We start from the raw sequence: 9431 nt of genomic DNA on the forward strand, positions 1-9431 counted from the left end.
ATATAATTTCATGATGATACATGTTCTTTTACTTACATAAATATTCCTTTAAACATTCTTAATACAGCATAAGATGGGAGGATGACATGTATAGAAACAAAAGAACATGCATAGAAGTTTGGGTGTGATCCCGAGTTCCCCACCATGGTTTGAGCTGTATTGGATTGCTCGAATCAGATGATTTGTATCAGATTCGGGAGAGGGCGAGGGCGAGGGCGAGGGCGGGGTTGGGGGTGGGGGTGGGGGTGAGGGTGATCCTGTATCGGTGGATTGGAACTGACCATGGCTACAAAAAATAAAAAATAAAAAAATCCGATTCAGGGTGATTCAGAACGGCCGATCCGATACTGATTACTAAAAATCTTGGTCCCGATTCTAATCCGGGTTAGGGCGTGCTGGAGTATTTTTTTTTCTTACGTGTGTATGGATCAGAAACAGATATGATCCTTCGATTCTTCCTCTGTCGGTGCCATTCTACCCTCTCTCTCTCGTTTTCCTGCATCCTTCTCCATTTATTCGATCTTTTCTTTTCGAATCTTGTTGAAAGCTAGGGTTTCGAATTCAAAATCAATCTCGTTGATTGTAGTTGGTCATGGATGCACAGAGAGCTTTGTTAGATGAGCTTATGGGAGCAGGTAACTCGAGACTTAGGTTACTGCTTTCTATTTGGTTTTTCTGATTCATTTAATTGTCAATGTGATTTCATTTAACTGCTGTTTCGATTTGATTTTGGTGTTCATAGGGCGTAATCTTACTGATGAGCAGAAAAAGAATTATAGAGAAATATGCTGGGACGATAAAGAGGTCTGTGGTTCTTACATGGTTCGGTTTTGCCCTCATGATTTGTTCGTCAACACTCGAAGTGATCTTGGTACGTCTTAACTTTTCTGCCTTTTGTGAAAAAATCGTTTTAGGCAATTGGATTTTTCACCAGTGCTTATTATGGTTTTGTACCAGGACCGTGCTCTAGAATTCACGATCAGAAGCTGAAAGAGAGGTAACTAAGTGATTTTAGTCGTTTGTTTCTGTAATTAAACTGTTTTTTTTTTTTTTTGGTGGAATCTAACGGAATTGTGCTTCTAAGTTTTTGTCTGTGGTCGGTAGTAGACTTCTGTATAGCATGTCTCAGAAAACACTCTTTTAGTTAAACCTGTTTCATGATTTGTCAATTTTATCGCCATGAATCTGAATTCACTTTCTGTTCCTCATATTCATAATCACCATCGACAATGGTGCATATTATTTCTTAATGCATGACAATGGATTTGTTTATTTTGAACGAAGTCCTTGGAGTAAGTTACATGCTTTATACATGTGGTGTAGGATTGGACATAATATGAGTTACTGGCGTGCATGCTAGGCTTAATAAGAACTTTGGAGTTCTGGCTGTTGCAGGTTTTTCCTTTGAGGTAACTGATCTAAAAGCTTTTGGGTGAGATCATAGAATGTAAGGGAGAATTAAATTCCCTCCCAAAGGTATCGTCGAGTAGATTTCATGGGGATTGCCACTCACTAGGTCTCAAGCCATGCTGTTTCTTTGTCTGTTAGTCTTGATGCATATCTTTAAGACATCAAAGATTGAACTTCATTCAAAATATCCATTTCATTATTTTAATTTAAAAAAAAAGGACAGAATGTATTCATAGCAAATATTGTGTTGACCTCTTGACTGAACTATTCAGTTTTGTGTCTTCTATAGCTTATCTTTTTTAGCTTTGATCTTTTGGGAGGTGTTCATTCTCAAGACTGCAGTCTCCTATTTCATTGGTAAAAAAATTTAGTTAAGAAATGGCCATTGACAAAGTTCTTTGAAGGCCAAAGCCACTTGTGAAACCTGAAGGTGACCAAATCTATCTGTAGATTTTTGTAGGCTGTTAACCAATGATGTACATGGTAATGCTAGCTGGTTGTACTTAGTGAAACATCGAAATTTGAAATGCCAATCATTTTGTAGGAGACAATGAGACATGCCACTTGGTATGTGAAATCATTTCTAATCTCTCTTTGTTGTAAGTTGATAATTTTGTATAACACTGATAGTGTGATACTATTAATTTTGTAACACCTGAAAATTCATGTGATGTATTTCTGACTCTCAATATCCTTCTGTTTTGTTGGCCTAAATCTCTGTCTCTCTCTGTCTCTCTCTGTCTCTCTCTCTCTCTCCCCCTTCTGTTAATGTTTCTACCAAATCTGCATTGATTTCCTGGATTATTGGTTTTATCGGCTTGTGGATATAGAACCTAGATGCATTCTACCTATAGAAATTGTTGCTTCTTTGATATTTGGGTTTTTAATTTGATTTGTCATTGTGCTTTCAAGACTAACGAATAATAGTTCTGACATGAGTTCTAACTGGCTTAGCTTTTCATGCATAGAATATGGTGATTTCTTGTACTCTTGGGTTCTTGTCTAGTCGAGTCTAGTCAGACCCCTTTTTATCTTTTTCCACGTCACTTGGGTTCCCCCACAAATAGAGATTCTTTTTGCTTCTCAAATATATTTATGTTTGAGCTAGTTGTAGTAATCATATCATTTACTTTACTTTGAATATCCTTTTTCCTTGATAAATGTAATCTGAGCTGCCTTTTTTTTTTTTTTTTTTTTGGTAGGATAATCTGAGCATTTGAAAGCAATGATTCTGACCTTTCTCCTTGACAGAATATGCAAATATGTTAATAGACCATTTACTGGTGAATTAAAACCTGGAACAGAACAACTTCTAGCATTAACTCAATCTAATCTGAGGCTGTACATTGGTAATCTTAAATGGTTTTTACTTTTCCTCATTCCAAACTAACCAGATTATTGCTTATTCTTCGGGATCTATACTTACTGATTGTCACTTATTTATGGGTCCCTGGCTCCCTGCTGTTGTGATGCCTAATATATGATATTCCTTTTGCTTCCTTGATTCATCACAACCTTTGATGTGGAATGAACCTTCAAATAGAGTGAGCTAAGCTTCCTAACATAGTTGTGTTTTTCCCCTGATTTCATTTTCGAGGGCATCAATGTGATTTATTTTGAAGATTGAACAAATGCTCTGGAGTGGGGTCTGAGCTTTTTATTCACAAGAGTCTATGGAAGTCTCGATTGTAATTATTGGTAATGAGGTGGTGAATTGCCCGCCCCCCTTTTTGTCTGTTACTGTTTCTGCCCCTCTTTAATTTTAATTTGCAAGTGGGCGTGTACTATCATTTCCAAATCAACTTGTGATGTCATGCATAGATATGATATGTTTTTCATCAGTAATTCAGTATGTGGTTTAATGAAATTTGATTTCATGGTGGTTTTAGTTTTGAGAAGTCCCCCAGACACGACTCATATGTGCCCAAGTTTGAAGCTGAACTTGCTCAGTTTTGTGAGAAACTGGTGGGTCCATTCTACATTACACTTTTGTTGGTAGCCATGCTGATGAGTCATGATTTTTGGATTATTCGTTTTAGTCATGCATCCTTGTGTTACTGTAGGTCCTTGATTTGGATAGAAAGGTTAGGCGTGGTCGGGATCGCCTGGCCCAGGAAGTCGAAGTTACTCCCTCTCCAATCCCGAGTGAGAAGTCTGAGCAGCTATCTGTTCTGGAAGAGAAGATAAAGAATCTGTTGGAGCAAATAGAGACCCTTGGTGAAGCAGGCAAGGTGGATGAAGCTGAGGCACTCATGAGGAAGGTGCTGCAATTATGCCTATAAATATATCTTCTTTTTTTTCATGCTAGCTTACAGAAGGGTTTTAATTTCGAAAATTTTCGGGTCCCTTTACAGGTTGAGATTCTGAATGTTGAGAAGACAATCTTGACTCAACAACCACAGAATGAGAAACTCCTAACGCATACACAGGAGAAAAAGATGGCATTGTGTGAGATATGTGGTTCTTTCCTTATAGCAAATGATGCTGCAGAGAGAACACAATCTCATGTGACAGGAAAGCAGCATATTGGTTATGGCATGGTCCGGGATTTCATTAATGAATTTAAGGTAAAGTCTATTCCATTTGTTCCCTACATGTTGAAGCCTGTTTTGCTTGGTAAAGTACACAGAATTTTATTCTACAGATAGCTAAGGAGAAAGCAAGGGAAGAGGAAAGACTAGCAAGGGAGAAAGAAGCAGAAGAACAGAAAAAGCAGAAGGAAAGGGAAACTGAGAGTAAAGTTAGAGGAAGTAGTTCAGGAGAGAAAGATAGGTACCATGGTCGGGACCGAGACAGGGAACGAGATCGGTACCGAGAACGGGAAAGATCTCGAGATTGGAGTGGCAGGGGAAGCCGAGATGGGCGGAGGGGGGATTCTAAGCACAACAATTACCGGGATGGAAGAGACGGGGGGAGAGTCAGATACCGTGACAGAAATGGAAGTGTGGATATGCCAAGAGAAAGGGGTCGGCGTAGGAGCAGATCACCTTCCCCGCTTGCACATGGTCACAGGAGATCTTCACGAAGTCCAGTCCGCCAATTGTAGTGGCTAGTGTAGATAGATGATCTTTTGGTACCAACTACCAAATGAGGTAGACCTTTTCTATCACCTTATAATGTGCTTTGTAGTCAACTGAAAACATCATCGTGTGTGAAACTCTTTTTTGCTATCTCACAGCTCTATTGTTCATTACGATCTCCCTATCAATCGATATTTAAGAGGGCAAAATGGTTGAGGCAGGTATATTTTATTGTTGTAATGTTTCCTAATATTCAGCTTTAGGTTTTTGTTGAATTAAATCTTTTTTATGCATTATCTCTGAACATTGTTTTCAGAGAATCTTTTGTTGGGTCCTTTTGGGTTATCATATTCTCAGATTAATTAAGATGACAAGATCCCAAAAAATATTTGTCTGAATGTTGCTGCTGCTGAGGGAGATATTGGGTGGTTTCACAAAATTTTCAAGGTAATATATAATCCTCAACTTGTCATGGCTGGAGTTTTAGGGAATTCCAGGTTATGAATGTGCGGTCTCCGGTATTTTTTTTTTTCCTTCCAATTTTTTCTTTGCAGGTTGCATGCAATACTCTGCATGTACCCTTGATTCACATAGGTATGGTAATATTTCATTTCTACTAGGTCCTAAAGGAGTGTGTACTGATGCCATGTTGGTTTACATGTAACCACTATATAGCAGGGGAGCAGCTGTGGGTGATTGACTTACCATGACCAGTCGATGGTTGCACCTAGGTGTAATGCCCATTACACAGTGCTAATTCAAATTGTTGCTTTTACTCGGTAGATCTATTTGCCTCTTCATATTATTGTCCTAATGACATGATCTGTTGGGCAGTTTTATGGAGTCTGTTATCCAATAAACCCCTATTAGAAAAGATATGGATCTCAATTGCTAGAATACACCTATTTATGCGATGGCTATAGGAATGGATTTAATGATGATAGAAACAGATTCAGGCTAACCAACCAGAATAGAAGATTAACAGAGAAACAGATCTGGTTTATGTAACAGAATATAGGATTGATACTATTCTCAGATCTGAAATCAGAGGGATTAATACCAGAAGCAGAATAATAAAGAAACGGGTCCAGAAACACATCAGATGTTTGATGTCTTGTTAACAGAATATAAAGGGCAAGGGATGGGCATGCCTTGCTTACTTGGATGCGGGCAGCTGGACCGATGGGGGTGCAGGCATGAGAGGGGCAGAGGGTCTTTTCCAGGTGAGGTGGGGGGAAGAGAGAGCACAGGCTAGGCAGCCCGGCGGCATGCACAACCTTTTCCCATAAAATAATGACTGACTTGTTATAGAGAAGAATAGACAGAAGAATACCCTTGCTTCTGTACCTGCGGCAGTCCAACAGAGAAGGATTGATAAAAGAAGCAACTGAGTTGCAACAAAGGTGGAAAACTCAGATCAATGGATTGATAAAAAAGCAACTGAGTTGCAACAAAGGTGGGAAAACTCAGATCAATGGAAGAGAAGAAAAGGGGGCTCGATCTGCTAGGGAAGAAGAAGAAGAGAGTGAAAGAAAGAGGAGATCAAGAGGGGGTGGGGAGTTCTCACAGCACACACTTCTTTTCAAAACCAATATTCTATTCTACTAATTTAATTGACAGAGGGTAGATGCCTTTAAATAAAACCAGAAAGAAATGTAGTTGACTTTGAACTCCTAAACAAAGTCTCTTATGAATAATTAACAACCTAACAACGATCAACTACTAACACTAAAATAATGGTTGAGCCCCAAAACTCTGGACAGCTATTAATTATTATTATTATTATTTTTTTTTTTGAAAGAAAAATTACAAGAATACAACTGAGAAATAAAATAACCCCCAACTAAATAAACAGCTAGATAACTACCAACGCCGGGCCCTGTTTGGACCCAAACCTGATTCCAAAGACTAGGATATTGAGCTGGACTTCTTGGGTTTTGGTTTCCAAAGCCTAACATGCCTCTCCAGCCACTCTAATGCCACTGCATCACTCACTTTGGTCAATGATCATTGAGGATTTCCATTAAGTTGGTAGATCTCATTGTCATTTTGGCTTGTGCTAGAAACTGTCTTACTAAAAGCCATCCACAAGGTTTGCAGCATAGATTTTAAGTGGTGCATGGACTGTTCCTTCCCTCTTTCAAGTACTCTAAAAGAATTAGAATGGCATTAATTTATCTGCTGGATGGCTAGGATGGAAGACGGATGAAGCCTCCTCATCACACGAGCGTAATTACTATGTGGGCCATGTCACTGCCTTGTTCTATCTGCTTTTTCTGTTGCCATTTCCCATCTCTTTGCAGGGGAGTGGATATTAAGATGTCAACAGTGCCATTAAACATAGGGGCTGCGATCATTGTACCCTGGAGGTTATGGAAACGTACTTAGCATAAATGGAAATTTTTCTGTGACTAACTGCACAAATCCAGGTAGTGAGGAAAACTGTTAAGAGAACGTCATGTCTGGTTGATCAGGGGACTAAGTTGGTACCTTTATTTTGATTATGTGTGAAATTCTTGTTAAGTTTATGATGAAAAGCTTGAGTGAATCTAGTATAGCTGACATTTAATTTTCAATGCATATGGAAAATGTTGATGCCCAGTGGTTTACATTCTCTCTGTTAGTGGAACACCGAGTTCGAGTCAAAAGTCAAGTTTCAGGCTTTCAGGTGCTGTTTGTAATTGAAATTGCTAAATTATAGACTGGTTTAGCTTCTCCTCCAGCAGGTGAAAGCAATTTGATGTGAAAAATATCATGTTATGTCTTAGAGTTTTGTCTGTTAATTTATTGGAAAATTTGGTCACCATTATTCATTTCTGCGACATTTTGGTCAGACCTTTGGGTATATCTTACGGGCGAGGTATGAGAATGTTCTTGTACATCCCTGGTTTGTGGATTTAGAATATATAAAATGAAGAGAGAGAAAATTGATTCTAAATCCACGGATCAGAGACGTTCTCGTATGTGAACCTGATCCACTCTCTTCCCAGGACACAACTTATTTTTTATTATTTTATTTTGAAAAAACAATAATAAAATAATCATGTTTCTAGGCGTAGCCTACATTGTAGACTCAAAAGACACTTTTCCCATAACTTTTATGGAGATGGCTTTGGATATGCCATAACAAATTTACTGGTCCATACCATGAGCTTTTGTTATGCTCTTACTGCCTCCTAGTTGGATGGGGTAAAAATTTTGTGGAAAGGCATATCCAAAGGTTCTTTGCAGAGGTATTGAGTATTATCTCAATCAATCTAAGTTGGCCAAGTGGTAAAAAAAAATAATAATAATAAAATAAAATTGGGTCTACCGAGAGGGTGCAAAAGAATGATGCGACTGTTGGTGTGGTGCGTGGACGTGCATGGGAGGGTTACGACGGTATGTATACGTGGGCTGGTTCTTGGAAAGTTGGATTTGAAATTTGATAGGTGTTCGGCTGTGGCCATCAACTAATATCCAATGGTATGAATTGTCATCTCATGGTTCCACATGGCAAAGTAAGTGCCGATAAGGAAATTTGGTCAATCCATGCTGAAAGCCTGAAACCTTTTCCCACTGAGTCATGCTAGGGACCAAGTTTTTGTAACCTATAGAAGAGGGATTTAATCTCCAATTGTGATGTGACTACCTTTAGTTACGAAGTTGAAATTATCTTTTCCTAATGCAATGTGAAGGAATTCCTCATTCACAGTTGGGTAAAGTCAGTTTATTATTTAAGGAATCCTTATACTGAAATTGACCCTTGATCAAAGGACTCTGAAAAGAAATAGGGTTGAGTAGCAGTTCTCCATTGGACTCCACACACCAAGCTACCTCTTTGATTTCTCCCCGTCAGTTTTCAGTGACTGGAGAAGATCCAACCCCCCCCCCCCCCCTTTCTCCCTTTCTTTGGTTCTGTGCCAACAAGAATCTATACATGGAAGTATTAACTCAATAAAAGGGATTTTACAGGTTCAAATGTAAGGCTTTGGTCATCAGTCCATCAACAAATAGTGTCGAAGATATATCAAAATTATTGTTCTATTGTCAAATTTTCAAATGTTAGCTTTGATCACCTTGGGCTATGTTTGCTCTATGCGGCTATAAAGTTGCCAAGCCTCTACGTATTTGAGAGGTTTTTAAGCATTCCAAACTTGATCGGTGAATATGATGACATAATCTGTAGGCATGTCTTGAGGCAAAAAAGATGAAAGTGAAGAGATAGAATTCACTTTGAAGAGATTGTCTAATAAGTCTTGATGGTGCTTGGTCCCTACTCTCCCGCATGGGGTGGTAGAGGGCCAATTATCTGGGACCCTGAAGGAGCATTCTTTGTTGCATCTTGCCGAAACAATTAAGAAGAGGCACTTTTGGAAATACCAGGATTGAGATAGCCAAGGAGACAGAGGCCTTAGAAAAAGTCATTGGGAAAAAAAAAAAACTCTTCATCAAGGAGAGATCTATTAGTCGAACAGATCTCGTATAAAATAGTTACAAGTCAGCGGCTGAAATACCTCCTTTTTTCATATTATTATTTCACAACGAAGTAAATAAATTGAATCTTCAAGGCTTAAGAACAATTTTAGTGAATTAAGTTCCAAGGATACAAGTATAAGACTGCATAAGGATGTGAATTTGTAATCGAAACCGTTTACCGAAACCAAACCGATCCATTTACACCGAAATCGCAAAACCGTTTAGTAAATGGTGCGGTTATGGTTTCAAGTTTCAAGCCGATTAGTTAAACGGGTTGGGTCGGTTTTAACCGCGGAACTCGTTGGTTTCAAACCGAATCGAAACCGTTTAAAACCGTTTAAATCGATCTGATTAATCTGTATAACAATTAACAATTAAATTAAGTGTCCATCTTGCTTTTGTATGATTTATTGCAATTCAGTTCAAGTTTAGGCTTGAGATCATTTACTTATAATCCATTTATGCTACTATGATATTATGTTATCATAGATGGGGTGTTTTGGCTGAACCACCTGTCATTTTAATAGTTTATGCTGTAGAAGG

The 9431-nt window shown here is 38.5% G+C and overlaps 1 protein-coding gene across 3 annotated transcripts; it reads left to right on the forward strand.

The window, feature by feature from the left end:
• Positions 1-426: 426 nt before the first annotated feature.
• LOC122081884 (luc7-like protein 3) lies at positions 427-7233 on the forward strand. 3 transcript variants are annotated; one of them, XM_042649258.1, is made up of 8 exons: positions 427-635; positions 743-871; positions 958-997; positions 3300-3375; positions 3474-3671; positions 3765-3977; positions 4055-4502; positions 4589-7233. In XM_042649258.1, the coding sequence occupies exons 1-7, from the start codon at positions 593-595 to the stop codon at positions 4454-4456; spliced, it is 1101 nt and encodes a 366-aa protein (XP_042505192.1). In that variant the 5' UTR covers positions 427-592; the 3' UTR covers positions 4457-4502; positions 4589-7233. The 3 variants fall into 3 exon arrangements, with proteins under 3 accessions (XP_042505192.1, XP_042505191.1, XP_042505193.1); XM_042649257.1 differs by having other exon boundaries at positions 4055-7233; XM_042649259.1 differs by lacking the exon at positions 427-635 and adding an exon at positions 1324-1409 and having other exon boundaries at positions 770-871; positions 4055-7233.
• Positions 7234-9431: the final 2198 nt, after the last annotated feature.

The sequence above is a fragment of the Macadamia integrifolia genome, chromosome 6 (genome assembly GCF_013358625.1).
Source record: "Macadamia integrifolia cultivar HAES 741 chromosome 6, SCU_Mint_v3, whole genome shotgun sequence".
Lineage (NCBI taxonomy): Eukaryota > Viridiplantae > Streptophyta > Magnoliopsida > Proteales > Proteaceae > Macadamia > Macadamia integrifolia.

Bases quoted from the DNA above. Each gene is read 5' to 3' on its own strand.
- LOC122081884 (XM_042649257.1), top strand. From the start codon at position 593: ATGGATGCACAGAGAGCTTTGTTAGATGAGCTTATGGGAGCAG. The intron at 998-3,299 runs GTAACTAAGTGA...TGGTGGTTTTAG, and splicing joins GATCAGAAGCTGAAAGAGAG to TTTTGAGAAGTCCCCCAGAC. The intron at 3,672-3,764 runs GTGCTGCAATTA...GTCCCTTTACAG, and splicing joins CTGAGGCACTCATGAGGAAG to GTTGAGATTCTGAATGTTGA.